This window comes from Lepidothrix coronata, unplaced genomic scaffold (assembly GCF_001604755.1).
Source record: "Lepidothrix coronata isolate B3197 unplaced genomic scaffold, Lepidothrix_coronata-1.0 Scaffold2, whole genome shotgun sequence".
Classification (NCBI taxonomy): Eukaryota; Metazoa; Chordata; class Aves; order Passeriformes; family Pipridae; genus Lepidothrix; species Lepidothrix coronata.
The window spans coordinates 13,423,372-13,438,450 of NW_016690182.1; the positions used below are offsets into that span (position 1 = coordinate 13,423,372).

The window sequence follows — 15,079 nt, forward strand, 5'->3', positions numbered from 1 at the left end:
TTCAATTTTACAGAGGGTTTTGTCTGTGGAGATCGGGAGTGGCCTCCCTGCCCTCCTGCGCTGTCCCCGTGATGAAAACGATGCCTCAGTGTGGCCAGCTGGGGAACTGCTCTCCTGGAGAAGCCCCAGGTCCTCCTTCCTTGTTTTCTGCTTTTGAAATAACTGTGAAATTCCTTTTTTTAAACCAACTAAAGAAAGCAGAAAACTTAGGGCAGTCCCACAAGTGCAATCAATCAGTCAGAGTGGACCACCCTCCTCATCCCTGCATAAATCCAGGACTTCAGACTCTCTCCCCATCATGTTGCCACCTCACCTCTGCTTTTTCCCATCCCTGGAGTCAGGAGCCCTGTGGCTCTTGATGCAGAGCTGAGTAGGAGGATGGGGCTTCATTTCCAGGAGTCTTTGAGTGTCAGACACTGAGGCCAAGTTCCCAGTTCCCAGAGAGGAAGCGTGTTTGGACACTCACAGCTGGATTTGAACCACAGGCCTGAGACAAGACCAGCAGGAGATGAGAGGAAGGGAGACAGAAATCTTCACTTGTGTCAAAGTGACCATGAAGAGAGGAGGAATGGCAGGTTCTTTTCTGTAGAATGAGGGGCTTCAGCTGCCAAACATTAGGAAAAATGCCCAGGAGTGGGAGCTGAGCAGGAAAACTCTGCCTTGGGAAAACTCTCAATATCCATGCAGCCCTACTTTTATGGCTGGGATTTGAGACTTGTTCTAGGTTTACAAAGGAGAAGCTTGGAGCTGGCCATCCAAAGGCTGGGCTCTGCATCCTGTCTCCTGCTGGGACACAGGCAGAGGCTGGGCTGTGCTCAGAGTTCCCCTTCATTGGCTGCAGTACCTGGAAACCTCAATCAGGTTCTCATCGGGGTCTCGGAAGTAGATGGATGTTATTGGACCCACAGCACCAGTTCTGGCCACGGGACCTTCTTCAACAACAACCCCACAGGCCTGGGAGGAGACAGAAGAGCAGGGGTTTAATGCTCAAGGTCGTGTCCTCAGGGTTTTGTTGACTCTTCCCCCCAGCCTTGAGAACACGAGCTGTTGGATGAGGCAATCCCGACATTCCCCAAGACACAGACCCTGAAAGTGTCATTTGGAGGCTGTGGCTTCATGTCTCCAGGGATCCACTGCCCTGTGGACACCCCCTGCCTGCCTCACCTTCAGATGATCCAGCAGCTGCTCCAGGGGCACCTGTGTGACAAGGCAGAGATCTGCAGAGCCAGGGACTGGGCACCGAGCCTTGGGTTCAAACTCCTTCCCAACCTCGTGCAGATTAAACTTCTGGTTGCCAAAACGTAAAGCTTTGCGATCTCCCTGTCCCCAGAGAGGAAAACCAGAGTAAATGAGACTTCTTGGGCTGGAAATCCTCGGCATCCACTCACCTGTGCAGCCCTAAGAGCTCTGGGGATCTGATGTGGTCCTGCTAACTCAGGGCTTGGCTTTGTGGCAACCCAAAAATTGATCACTGCAAGGCTCCCGTGATATTCCTCGAGACGTGGAGTGACCCAAGAAAGTCCTACAGACACACCCAGATGCTTCCAAACCACAGTGATGGAAGTTTTGGGGTTTGGACACTCTCTATCCTGCCTGGCAGCAGCCACACAAAGAAAGGGACAGGCTGACACTGCAGTGGGGACAAAGCTGATGAGATGGGAAGAGGGGGAGGGAGGAGGTTTTGGCACCTCTTTGCAGGATCTCAAGGGTGTTTCTGTAGGTTCATATGGCAGCTGAGTCCTGAGACCCCCCTGGCCATGCAGGACACTGACCACCTAAAGAACAAACTCCTAAAACTGCTTTTAGGAGACTTGTTGGGGCAGGAGAGAAGGACACAAGCTTGGAAGTGAAAAAGGTGCAGTGTCTCCATTCAAAGCAGTCAAAAGCATTTGAAGCTTGGGCAGGAGACGAGTTAGGGCTGTCCTGGAAACATGAATCAACTTTTCCTCTCTTTGCCAATGGAAATCCCAAAACAAGAGCTTGTCAGACACCTTTAGACGATGTGTGGGTTTCAGGGTTCTCCTCCTTCAGTCCTAGAAGCTGTTTTTCAAAGAATCTTTCTTTCTTTTTTTTATCACTTTGACTCCTTCCACAGTGTGGGTTGGACTTGCCCTGACTCAGCTTGACTCTCCAGAAACTCAGAGCTCGATGGGCTGCAGATTGTGCTGGTCCTACCACCCCCACCCCAAGGAGGTGCCCAGAGAACCCGCCAGAGATCCACAGCTCCCATCCACTGGCCCAGAACAGCAGTTCCAGGTCCTCCAGACCCAACCCAGACCTGTGCCACATGTTACCTTGAAAGTCACCACCTCCATGCCCAGGACTTTGGAATAAAAGGCCACAGTGTCCTCGATGCTCTTCACAGTCAGCACAAGGTGGTCCAGGCGCTGGATGAAACACGAGGGGGGACTCACACACTCCTCCTCCTTCCAGGACATATTCTCAAGGCTGGGAGCTGGCCTGGAAAACCACAGAACATGAAAGTTGGGAGCATCCGGGTCCGGCAGCTGCGAATGGAGCTGCTCTTGACCTGCAGGTGGCACAAGTACAGAAGCAATAAATCCTCCTCCCTGCAAGGGCCTCAAACCCCTGTTGGCTCTGGTGGCACCTGAGCCTGCCAGAGCCCCTGGCTGGGGCCAGGTCTGCAGGACCAGCTGGGTGACCTCGCTGAGGGCTGATGTCACCAAGATGCTGAGCTCCCAAAGCATAAAAACCAAGGAAGGACCAAGTGTGGGATCCTTCCCTCCAACCCCCTCTGGGGTCTCCCCAGCCTTCCTCATGTCCAGGTGTGGACACTCATCTAGGGGAAGCAAAGACAGAGTCTTTGCTTGGAGACCCAAGCTGGGACGTGGCAGAGCAATAGGAAACGTCTCCAGGGATGTGTGTTGTCACCTGCCTTCAAGCTGCTGGGTGTCACCACCAGGCAGAGGCTGCTGCCAGGGGTTCAAGGTGATGCAGCACGAGGGGGAAGGGGCTCAGCAGCCTGAGTTTACAGCAGTTCTTGGTGTCTTCTGTTGGGTTCATAGCCCCTGGCACTGCCCTTCCCTTTTAGGGACAGTGGTGGGGGAACAGCTGGACTCGATGACCTCGGAGAGCTTTTCCAACCTCCATGATTCCATGATTCTGCACGGGGAATGCTTGGCAAGGAGAGATCTCGCAGGAGCAGGGTCAGGACAAAGTCAGGCACAGCCTCACCAGGGAATCTGCTCCCTGCAGCCAGAGGATCCTGCTTGGAGAAGGACCCCGTTGTCCTGCTCCATGGCCTGGCCTGGCCTGTGCCCAGTGACTGTCCCAGTGCTGGGGGCAGCTGGGAACACACCCAGCACAAAGCCCCTGCCCCTCCTCGCTGCCGGTGTTCAACAACCTCCCCTCAGACCAACCTGGCTCAGTCCCTCTGCAAATCCCACCCAGCACATCCCCTGGGCCCTCCCAGACTCCAGGACCTTTGTGTCCAGGAGCCTACAGCTCCCACCTCCTGCCCAGCCAGCCCTGCCAACACAGCCTCCCCTCCCAGGGGAGCCCCTCAGCCAACCCCTGCAAGGAAAGGGGGGACCAAAAATAGGGGGTTACCTGCCAGAGGGAACAGAGCCAGGCAAGGTGGGTCCCCAGGACCTCCCTCTTCCTGCTGGGTGAGCAGGAACATCACGGGAGAGTGGGAGGGAACAAGGAGGCTGGAAACAGGAGCGCTGAGGTGAACCTTGACCCAAAGGACATAAAAGTCCAACTGCTTGAAAAACCCCGGAAAAGGAGCCTGGATATTTTAACCCCACGTTCTTCCCTTTCCAAGGGAGGGAAGGTTGGGTTTCTGTGCTGTGTCAAAGCTCTCACTGGGATGATTTTATTCCCACTGGATATCCCTGGAGAACAGGGAATGTGGCAAGCAGCCACCGCAGGCTCCCCCCTCCCTGGCAGTGGACAGGGTGCCTGTTCACTATTTTGCCTCCAAGATTATTTTCTAACATGCAACAAGCTGAGCTCTCACTGCCCTACAAGGCAAATCCCAAAGAATTTGGGACCGTCAGTTGTTTAGAGAGAAGGTTGGAAAGGGACAGTGAGCTCTGAGATCAGCATCCCAAGAATCAGAGGCCACATTTAAAGAACAACAATATATTAGTGAGCTGTGACATTGGTGTCGGAAGAGTCGTAAGGAAATGGGATAAAAGTTCCCCCAGGGACCAGTTGGGATGTCTAGAACTGTAGCACTTTCTCCACTCCAGTTGACATGTGAGTAAATCTTGGCTAAAAGCAATAAAACTGTTAATATTAATAACTCTGGACTTCCATCTCTCAGGTGCCTTTCACTGGAGAGCTGGGAGTGACACAGAGCGTGTCCTGATCCCTGGATGTGGTGACACCACACACCCCTGGAGGTCTCAGGGTGTTTGAACCCTCTGTTGAAGGCTCTCTGGGAAATCTGAGCATGGACAAGAAGGAGAGAGTGCCTGGAGAGAGATCTTTCCCCTGGGAATGGTCTGCTGAAGAGGTGCAGCACCAGCACTCACTTTGGCACAGAAACTGGGCGTTTGGAGGGTTTATTTACTCGTGGCACAGTGGGGTTTTTTGGAGCAGGGAAGCTGTGGTTTGGGTCTGAGAACTCCACTTCCCCAAGGGAGTTCTAGTCTAAGACTGACAAGTCTTGGACTTTAAGGTCAGGGTGTGATCCCACAGCTCAGGCTTGGGAAGGGTTTTGAGTTCAGCTCCTTAAAGGTGTAGCTGCAGATGAGGGTTCCTGGGCTGCTCCCAGAAACATCCAGAGAGGGTCTTGTCTACATGTTGGACAGAGTGATGGAGTTGAAGTAGCTCAGCAGGTCCTCCACGGTGAAGTCCATGGCAATCCCTGATCCTGCGTAGCAGCGTCGGATCAGATCCTCAAACTCTTGGTACTGGCGGATGAACTCCTGCTCCATGGCGTGCCACACCACCTGGGGGAAAGCTCCCCTTCAGCTCCCTTCAGGAGGCCCTGACAGCTCCAGCTGTGCAGCCCTGAACCCCCAAAACATCCCAGAGTCACACCCACATCCCGCCCCGATTACCGGCAGAAGGTTTTCCTCCGGGGAGAGGTCCTTGTGGATTTTCCTGTAGAGGGTCTCCAGTGCTCTTCTGACTTCCTTGCCAGGGTATTTCTCAAGGACCTTCCTGAGCTCCTGCTTGCTGTAGGCCAGCTGGAAGCTCAGCTCCTCCTCCTTCACCCCCTGAGCCAGGCGGGCTTTCACCCCTTCGAAGAAGTGCTGGAAAGGGAAGGAGACATTCCGTGAGGAGCCAGCCTGAGGTGGGCTCCTGCCTCAGGATCGCTTCCCTCAGCTCCCTTCCCACGCCTCATTAAGTTGAAATGAAGTACTGGAGCTTGTTTATCCCCCAGGAAAGCAGAGTTTAGGGAATTCCATTGGTTCTGCTCTGCAAGCAGCATCTCTAAGGGCTGCAGGCCCCTGGAGCAATGGGAGTGCTGGAAAAGTCACTCGGTGCTTCCTCCAGCTTTGCTCCCCACAGAGGGTTTGGAGCCAGAGGTGGGGTTGGGGGATCCCAGAACGTGCAGAAATGTAAAGCAAAACTCAAAGTTCTCTCAGTTTTTGGGACAGACATCTCTATCTCTGCCACAGCCGGCCACGGAATTCCACATCTGGTGGAATAATCACTTCCTTCATCCTCCTGTCCACCCTCCTGTTCACACATCCTGAAAATCTGTAGGCTGTCCTGGGTTATTTCCACTGCAATTTGGCTGTGGAGAAACACCCCAAATCCTAAGGATTCTGGGTTCCTAAATGTAAGAGCTGTTTCCAACAAGCAGAAATGGGCTCCTACATTCCTTATCCTGGGGTCAGTCCTCAAACCCAAAGGGTTTGTTGTGGTCTGATGGAGAGGCCACGGCAGGATTTTGGAGATCCCTGAGCAGAATGAAATCCAGGTGCCTTCATACACTACTGGCTTTGCTGGGAGCAGTGAAATCACCCTTTCCCTCACAGGGGGAGGACTGGAAGCCGTAAGCAGAGCGGGAAGCAGGAGACCCCGAGCTCATCTCCCAGTCAAGGCAACAAGATGTTTGACAGCAACGACTGGGAATAAATTGAAAGGAACAGGTCCTATGAATAATTCAAGCTGAGCTCAGTCTGTGAGCAATTTTAGACCGGTGAGAGGAGGAGCAGAGCAGCCACGGTGGAGGGGAGGAAGGGAGTTAGCAGAGCCAGGTGCTCTTAGCTCAGTTAACAAAGCAGCCGCTCGGGAAGTGTGGAATCTGTGTCGGAATGATCAGCCCAGGCAGCCGTGAAAGAAGAAATGAGCATCTGCCAGACACAGACACGCAACCCAGAGCAGGGGCCGAGCAGGAAATTCTTAGGATTGGCTTCGGGAAAGTTGCACCCAAGTGTATCTTGGTCTACGGCCTTCAAGTGGACAGGAGGAAAAAGCAGCAGGAAAGTGAGAAAATCCCTCACATTTTTAGGATTGTCGGTGATAAAAAAGGTTTCCTTGTGAAGGCAGAGTGATCACATTGTCTTGATAGAAGAGATTTTTTTTCCAGTGAGAACAAGCAATCACTCACCCATTGATTATCCCATCAATCCAACCTCCCCAGGGATGAAGTACAGTCCCCACCACTGAGGTTTCAGGATGAGACTGGACAGGGTTGCTACAGATTCTCATCCAGGCAACCTTTCCAAGGCAGTTTGGACCAGATGGTCTCCAAGGTCCCTCCCAGCCTGGGCTGTTCTGTGACTCTGGGATGCTGGGGCTGCTCTGCCCAGTGAAACCCGGCAGCGAGCGGGCAGAGAAGGGGGGAACACTGGGATGTGACAACAAACTCATATAATCCCAGACTGGATTCAGGGAGGGGTCATTTGAACACCAATAAATCTCTAGTTTTGGGAAGGGCAGCTGCCCTTTGAGGCCCAGAGGAGGGTCAGGAGATCCCGTACTCACATGGAGCTTCTCCAGGGGCTGGCCCAGGCACTCGAGGACATATTTCTCCATGTGCTCGCTGTACCTTTGCTTGGCTTCTCTCTTCTTGTCCTCCAGGCAGGGGATCTTCTTCTGGCACAGGAAGCAGTAGATGTGGTGGAAATTTTCCATCATGGCCATATGTGTGTTCACCTTCAGGTTTGCTGAGGACAGACTATTGACTTAAAAGAAAAGAGGAAATCAGGTGTGAAGACCCTGCAGACTGGGTCAGGAGGGTCTAAGGGTGTCTCATCTGAACCATCTGACTTCAACCAGTCCCAGAGTAATTATTCATAACACAGATCCTGATCCCTGTCCATAAGCTTGATTCTCTACCTCCCCTGCTTCACTGCAAACTTTGCTGGTGCCTGGAAGGTGCCATGGTCATGGATTTATCAGTGGCACAGCCCAGGCACACCTGCAGGTGGGAGCTGCCTCTCTCCACCACCTCCTGGTCTGTGGCCAGAGCTGTTAGTCCTGCAGCCCCTGGGAATCTCCAGTGACCAGAAGCTGGGACAACCCAGGGATCTACTGAGAGCTCCCTGCCTTGCTCTCCCAACCCCTCTTGATGTTTTGAGGGAAGTTGATTTTCGGCTCCCAAGACCTCTGAGCTTGGAAGAAGAGTCTGATCTGCAGTGAGGAGCTGCTCCCTCCATAGTGGGACAGGAGATGTTGGAATTAGATCCAAAGCTGTGTCCCACCCCTGTCCCAGCCAGGACCATCCCAATGCAGCAGACACCACACACCCAACGTGCCATCAGGGCCTGTGTTGCCAAAAAAGGGCCTTTTCAAGGCAGGAAGGAAACTTGTCTGAGCATTTACCCAAAAATAGGAGGTGTGGAGCCACTCAGCAAATTCCCAGTGGTCCTGGAAGTGGCTGGAAGGCTGATCCAGAACGTGGCAGGTTTCAGGGATGGAAACAGGGGCTGAAAGCCCATTCTCAGCTGCTGGTGGTGCTCTCATCCCCCAGGACTGAGGGACTTCAAATCTGCCCCAAATTGAGGGGTCAGAGTGGCAGGAAAAGAATTACTACTCCTGGGACACCCAGCTCTTGGATGGCAGCACCGTGAGGACAGGGAGACATGGAGATCAGGAAAAAGGGAACACCCCAAACCATGCTCTCTGAATTTTGATGCTCCCAGGCTCTTGCTCAGTGCAGGTGATTTCAGCTCCAGGCAGTGCCCAGGAGACAGGGAACCTCCACCCTGCCCTGCTGGGAGCTCCTGGAGCTGCAGGGGGACATTTGCATCCAGCCACCAGCCTTGGTACTCACTGCTGCTGAAGACACTGCTGGCCAGCCTGAGGTGGGCCTTGTCCAGCTCCCCTCTCCTCTGAGCTGTCCTGAACACCTCCTCGGAGAAGTCCACAAACTCCTGGAAGCGGCTCACGGAGGGCAGGATCCCACCCTTCATCCTGCTGGGCACCTTTGCCTCCTCGATCTCCTTGCACAAGGTCCCCTGGCAACAGCACAAAGGATGTGGCTCTGTCAGATCTGACACGGCCCCAGAGTCATCTGATGGGTCTCTAAAGCTCCAAGCCCCATCCAACTTGCCCTTGGACACTTCCAGGGATGGGGCAGCCACAGCTTCTCTGGGCAACCTGTGCCAGGGCCTCCCCACCCTCACAGCCAACAATTCCTTCCTAATATCCCATCTAAACCTACTCTCTGTCAGTTTGAATCCATTCCCCCTTGCTCTGTCACTCCAGGCCCTTGGAAATAGTCTCTCTCCATCTCTCTCGTAGCTCCCTTCAGGTCCTGAAGGCCACAATTCAGTCACCCCAAAGCTTCTCTTCTCCAGGCTGAACAATCCCAATTGTCTCAGCCTTTCCTCCCAGCAGAGCTGCTCCATCCCTCATGTTAGAAGTTCAGGTTGGACATCAGGAGGAATTTCTTCACACAAAGGGTGGTCAGGCATTGGAAGGGGCTGCCCAGGAAGGTTTGGAGTCCCCACCCCTGGAGGTGTCCAAGGAAGGACTGGATGTGGCACTCAGTGCTCTGGGCTGGGGGACAAGGGGGGGGGTTGGGCACAGGGGAGGACTGGATGATCCTGGAGGGCTTTTCCAACCTAAATAATTCCGGTTAGAAGATTCTGGAGGAGGCCAAACATCCCTCAGGACCACTTGGGTTCACTCTGACTGACACTCACGATGCATTTGTTGAAGCTGCTCTTGGCCAGGAGCAACACGTTGCCCAGGACGGTGTTGAGGAAGGACGAGGGGGGAGCTGAGGAAGAGCCCCACATCCCAAAGACGGAGTCACTCAAGGTGACCAGGACCTGCAAGCAGCCAAAAGGGTGGACCTTGTTGCAGACATCCAGAAAACCCCTCAGCTCCAGCTCCAGGCAGCTGAAGATCTCGCTCAGCAGGCGGGTTGTAGGTTCTTCGGGTCTTAAAAAGAAAGAAAAACCCAACAAAACCAAGAGGTCAGCAATGAAATGGGGAGGGCACTGCCCCGTGGACAATGCAGACCGTGCCCCTGTGTCCCATCACCCACGTACTGGCTCCGGCGCTTGGTGCAAGGAGGATCCTCTGGAGGTGCCAAGGTCTCCCCTCCCTTAGTGGCAGATGCCTGAAAAAAGGAAAGGAGTGGGAATTATCATGGAATCCCAGGCTGGTTTGGGTGGGAAGGGACCTTGAAGATCATCTTATCCACTCCCTTCCACTAGCCCAGGTTGTGCCAACCTGGCCTTGGACACTTCCAGGGATGGGGCAGCCACAGCTTCTCTGGGCAACCTGTGCCAGGGCCTCCCCACTCTCACAGGGAACGATTCCTTCCCAATATCCCATCTGATGTAAATCAGGATTTATCTACTCTCCCTTAGGGAGGAAAACTTGAGCTCTGGGTTTAGTTCTTTTTTCCCTTGTTGGAGTCCTGTGTTGGACGCTCAGACCCCCCCCCCCCCGTGATTTTGCCGGAGCTCTTAATTAAGTTCCTTTTAATTCTTCCCCACTAGAGAGCCCAGGAGAGCCCAGGTACCTGACAGAGATGAGCAGCCCCCCTGTTGTGCCTGCTGAGGTTGGTATCAGGGCTGGGGGGAGGACTGGAAAACGGCCCTGGAGAGGACACCTCCTCCCACTCACCTCCAGACCCCGCAGATCCGCAGCATCGTGGCTCAGCTGGAAGAATTCCTGGAGGAACCGCTGCTCCGAGGTGCAAAGGGGCTGCAGCTGCCTCAGCACCTGCTCCAGCACCTGCTGAGGAACCACCAGCAACGTCAGAACCCTCCCAGCACACTGAGGGGTCGTGCCCACCCGAGCGGGGTCAGCACACGGAGCATCCCTGCTCCTGCTCCGGGGAAGGGACCGCGGGACGTGGGCAGTGCCTGCGGGACACGGGAACCCTCCGGGAACGCTCAGCTCCTCACCTTGACCACGTTCCCTCTGGCTGGTGGCTCCTCCTGGCTCTCCCTGCTCCCGGGGAGGCTCCACCGGGGCTGGTGCCTGTTCCCCAGGGGCTTCTCCGGGCTCTCCTGGAGACCTGCAGGGCTCGTGGGTTAAACATCCCCACCCCCCTCGGCCCCTCCAGCTCCTTGGGAGGCTGAAATGTCTCTTTTTATGTCCGACCTGACGCGAGAATCGCCCTTTTCCTGTTGGATTTTTCCTCCCCACGCCCGTTTCTCTCTCTTTTTCATTGTTCTTTTCTTATTCCCTGGGCTGTGCTCCTTATCCCCTTTGCTATTTATTTACCGCTTCGTTCTAACTCCTGAGGGCTGGGGGGTGAAAAAGCCCAGGTGATAAGGGCATAAATCAGCAGAAAAACCTGCAAGAGACTCAGAGAAACTGTTTGTTGCTTAGTTTTGATGGTAAATTGCCATAAAAGAATATCCAGGGGAGGTGGGAGTGCCTTTTTTTTTTCCTTTACAAAAACTGACCTTTTTAAGTTAAAAGCATTCACCTGGAAATAAATATACTTTTCAAACATTACCACTTTGTACCACACTGTTTTCACTGGGTGCTTGGCTCAAGTGGAAAAATCGAAAAAAAATCCTTTAAAATACGCATTTAAAAACCATTCTTTCGCTCCCTGAAAGAAACCAGTGGGGGAAACATCCAGATTATTTTCTAATTAATTCTAAAAATCATTTCACTCTCCCAGAGTTCCTGGATGAGTCAGGTCAGGTCTCCATCTCTCGCAACATCCGAAATATCTTTATTTGAGCCGCTACCTGCAGGGGTTTTACCTTTGGGAAGGATGTCAGTGCCCTCCACGCAGAGGAGAGGTGACAGCCAGCCCTGCTCGTGACCTCAGCCCTGCTAAAACCACGCAGAAAATTCATGTGCTCCTCTCAGAACCTTTTTCCCACCCTTATGCAGTGGATAATGAGAATTTCACCGGCTGGGAAGTGGCAAAACCAGGAGAAAAAAAAATGATTTTACAAGCCTGGAAATGTTAGTGTGGAAAAGGGAACAGGAAAAGGAGAAAAGACTTAATTATTGGCTCACAATTAATTATAAACAGCTTGAGGTTTGCCTTCTAAACTCTCCCATAATATTGAAACAAGGCAATAAATCAGCAGGTGGTGTGTTTTAGAAGCATTTTGCCACGAATAATCCTTTGTGAGGGCAGGGAATCAATCCCAAAAATTCAGTGCCACGGTAATAGAAGTGGCACAGAGAGCCTGGGATATTTTAAAAACAGGGAGAAGGGATATTGTCAGGCCCAGCCTGGGCTCCCATCCACCCAGGATCACCCCAGGGAGCAGCTGAGCAGGGGGAGGAAACAGCAGGAAAGACCTCGGATGAGGTTCCTGCAGAGCTTCATCAAAGCCAAACTTTCCCTGCCAAAGAGCCCCAGAGCAGCCAGTTTTGCAGGAAATATTCCAGCAGGAGGCTCTGGAGGTCTCTGGGAGCACTGGGAGAGACTCTCAGTGCTCCCAGTGCCCCTGGCTGCCCAGCTCCTGCAGCAGAAGGACACCCTGGTGCTGCTGGCCCCGTCCAGGAGAGCTGGAGATGGAGTTTGACCGTGCCCTCGAGCTGAGGAGAGGTCACCTCCTCCTCCAGAGGGAGGGCTGGGATGTTCTCCCTCCTGCTTTGCCCCCGGGGGCTCCAGAGAGGGGCAGGCAGAGCCCAGGGGGGGCCCAGGGGAAGGTGCCTCCGTGGGTACAACCTCCTAAAAATCCCGTGATCTCCCACCAGCCTCACTCTGCAGAGGTGGAGGGGGCTGTTATTTAATGTTCTGCTCACATCAGTGACGGGCTGAACATCCCAAACCCAGCCTGGGGCTTCCTGCCTGGCCCTCCCCACCCCACGGAGCAGAGCAGGGCCCAGAGCAGCCCAGCCCAGCAAAGCCCAGCTCATCCCGCCCGGGGCAGCCACCCCAGATGATTTGGATCAAAAAGATGGCCCTTTTGGATGATTTATGACGGTGCAGGGACAGGTTTTGCAGCCTCCAAAGTGTCCTTTTTCCCCTGTGACAGATTTCCCAGACGCTGGATTTGCTCCTGGGATTTAATTCCTTCCTGTCTTATAGACATTCGACACAAAGGACTGAAAGGAAATCGCTGGTTTAACGTTTACCAGGAGGGGATGGGGCAGCCTGGCTGCCACATGTGCCCCACACCACCTCGTTTTTAATTTAACAAGGTTATTTTCACAAGTGGTCCAGTGGAAGGTGTCCCTGCCCATGGCAGGGGGTGCAACTGGGTGAGTTTAAGGTCTCTCCCAACCCAAACCATCCTGGGATAAAGGGCCTCTTTAATAGGCATCTCCAACACCCCTCCCTTTTAACGACTTTGCTCCTGAGGAGACAAACCTGGGTGCTTTTTATTTTCTGCTCCAAGTCCTTTGCTCCAAGCCCATCAATCACCCTGCAAGTGGAAACCTCTTTATCCCGGGCACAATCTTTGTGATTTCCTGCTGTTTAACTAAAAGCAATCACCCCTCTCTGGGAAATGGGGCTTGCTCACATTATCTTATAAAGCACAGATTGGAGTTGGCCTCCCCACTGCTAATTCCCCAGGCTGGCTTGCTGAAAATGCATTCATTGCCTCTTATCAGGAATTCCTATTTTTAAGCAGGAAAAAGCACTTTGCCCCTTGAAAAGCTGTATCCAGGAGTGGAGGAGAGGGATGGGAGAGAGGAATATTATCTTGGTTAACTATTTGTTTCACCTGATGTGGCAGAGCATGTGCCCCTCTGTGCCAGGCTGAGTGGTCAGAGAATCATGGAATGGTTTTGGTGGGAAGGAAACTTAAAGTTCATCTCACCCACCCCCTGCAATGGGCAGGGACACCTTCCACTAGCCCAGGTTGTTGGCCTTGGACACTTCCAGGGATCCAGGGGCAGCCACAGCTTCTCTGGGCAACCTGTGCCAGGGCCTCCCCACCCTCACAGCCCAGAATTCCTTCCCAATGTCCCACCTAACCCTGCCCTCTGCCAGCTTAAAGCCATTTGGGTGCCACTGGGACTACTGAGGTGAGATTTTCCTCCTTTTCTCCCAGGACTGCTGTGCTCCCTTGCAGGTCCTTGTACCCTGCCAGCACTGCCCATCCTCGTTCCACCCCACGGTCCTGAGGTGCCCTGTCTTCCTGGTGCATGTGTTTTTGCCAGGGGGGAGGTGGCACTGGGCAGGAGGGGCTGGAAGGGGTGGTGGGTACGTTGGGATGGGCTGTGCTGCACACCCAGAAACGGGATCCACCAGCCCCCTTCCCTTCCCTGGGTCCCATCCCTTCCCTGGGTCCCATCCCTTCCCTGGTCCCATCCTCTGGCTCAGGACCTGGACACAAGTGATGAAGGAGGTGCAGAGCTGGAGGGAGCCCAATGATGACTCTGATGGACTAAACACACCGTGCAAAGTGGTTTCTGACATTCAAGCCTGGCCAAGCTGGCATGGAACTTTCCATTACAGTCCTTTGTTTTGCTGAAGGAAAATGTGACTTCTGGGCAATAAAAAACTTCCAGAGGAGACAGATCAGCTTCTCTTTTTATCTCCAGAAACACCTGACTGGAATATTTTGAGTCAGATGCAGCGATTTCAGTGGCAGTGATCCCCTCGGGACAGCACAGCCCCACACGCAGCTCACTGGGAAATCATTCTGCAAATATTGCTACAAATGCCCTCCTGTCTTCAGGGACAGGCTTGGTGCCTTCTCCTCACAGGCAAAAGTGCCTGAGGAACCTGTGAGCAGCCCTGCTTGTGTGAAATATGGACCAGGCTTTACCTGGTCCATATAGGATCACTGGGTGGTTTGGGGTGAGAGGGATGGAAAACTCACCTCGTTCCACCCCCTGCCATGGGCAGGGACACCTCCCACCAGCCCAGGTTGCTCTAAGCCCTGTCCAACCTGGCCTGGGATACTTCCATGGATGGGGAGAACACTTCCAGCGATGGGGAAATTATAAGGTCTTCCTGGAGCATTCTCCAGGCTGAACAACCCCAAGCCTGTCCTGACAGGAGAGGAGCTCCAGCTCTTGGAGCAAGAGAAGAGAAAGCTTGGTGGTTGTTTCCAGGAGATAATAGTGGGGTGGGAACTCCGGAACAGGCCAGGAAGACTTTGAGAGCCAGGGAGAAGGGAGGTGACAACAGCTGAAGGGGGGCTGTGCTTTGTTAACCAGTGCCACGTCCTACAGCTCCTCAGAACAGGAGCTCAACCATCCCTGTGGCATTCCTGAGCCCTGCAAGGGGAAGGTGACCAACAGCTACAGCTCTGAGGAGCAGACAAAGAGAAAAGGAGAGAATATCAAGGTATTGAAGATCACACAAACACTGCCTGACATAAAGCAGAGTCGGCTTTGTCACGTCCTGCCAGCTTCCGACCCAGCCCATGGAGGAGAGAGTAACTCATGGCCCAAAATCCGGGGAAAACACCTGTGATGGAGGGGGATTGTCACATTCCCTGCCAATCAAGCCCAAAGGTCATACTTGCAGATCACTCACTTCCTTTTCTTCTTCCCAACAAGGAGGTTTTGGCTTGTTCAAAGAAGGCTTTGATCTCCTGCTCGTAGAGTCTGCCGAGGTTCTGGGCATACACCTGGAAGGGACAGGAGGGGCCAGGTGAAAGCAAAAAGACCAAATTTTAGCATTTCAGACCTTTTCCTTCAGCACAACGTCTGCCACTGAGCGCCAGGCTGCTCCTCCCCAGCACAGAGGCCCAACGTGTTGCGGCCAAGTTGGCCGGACACTCTCCCAGAAGGGCCGAACGCTCGTGGG

At 53.6% G+C, this 15,079-nt stretch overlaps 2 protein-coding genes across 2 annotated transcripts in view; both read right to left on the reverse strand.

Annotated features, from left to right (window-relative positions):
* GLOD5 (glyoxalase domain containing 5) lies at positions 1-3,702 on the reverse strand. Its single transcript, XM_017814518.1, has 4 exons — positions 3,571-3,702; positions 2,295-2,460; positions 1,165-1,320; positions 1-954 (listed from the first exon to the last, which is right to left on the reverse strand). Exons 2-4 carry the CDS (start codon positions 2,436-2,438, stop codon positions 829-831), a joined length of 426 nt encoding a protein of 141 aa, XP_017670007.1. The 5' UTR covers positions 2,439-2,460; positions 3,571-3,702; the 3' UTR covers positions 1-828.
* An 877-nt stretch (positions 3,703-4,579) lies between these two features.
* Positions 4,580-15,079, reverse strand: part of LOC108497165 (exocyst complex component 1-like) — a 28,058-nt gene continuing 17,558 nt past the window's right edge. The window contains exons 10-18 of the mRNA XM_017814565.1: positions 14,807-14,900; positions 10,296-10,408; positions 10,012-10,122; positions 9,429-9,499; positions 9,078-9,318; positions 8,204-8,387; positions 6,913-7,112; positions 5,034-5,228; positions 4,580-4,922 (exon numbers count right to left, since the gene is read on the reverse strand). Of these exons, the coding sequence (XP_017670054.1) occupies positions 4,767-4,922; positions 5,034-5,228; positions 6,913-7,112; positions 8,204-8,387; positions 9,078-9,318; positions 9,429-9,499; positions 10,012-10,122; positions 10,296-10,408; positions 14,807-14,900 (1,365 nt within the window). The 3' untranslated portion in view covers positions 4,580-4,766. The remainder of the gene's footprint in view (positions 4,923-5,033; positions 5,229-6,912; positions 7,113-8,203; positions 8,388-9,077; positions 9,319-9,428; positions 9,500-10,011; positions 10,123-10,295; positions 10,409-14,806; positions 14,901-15,079) is intronic.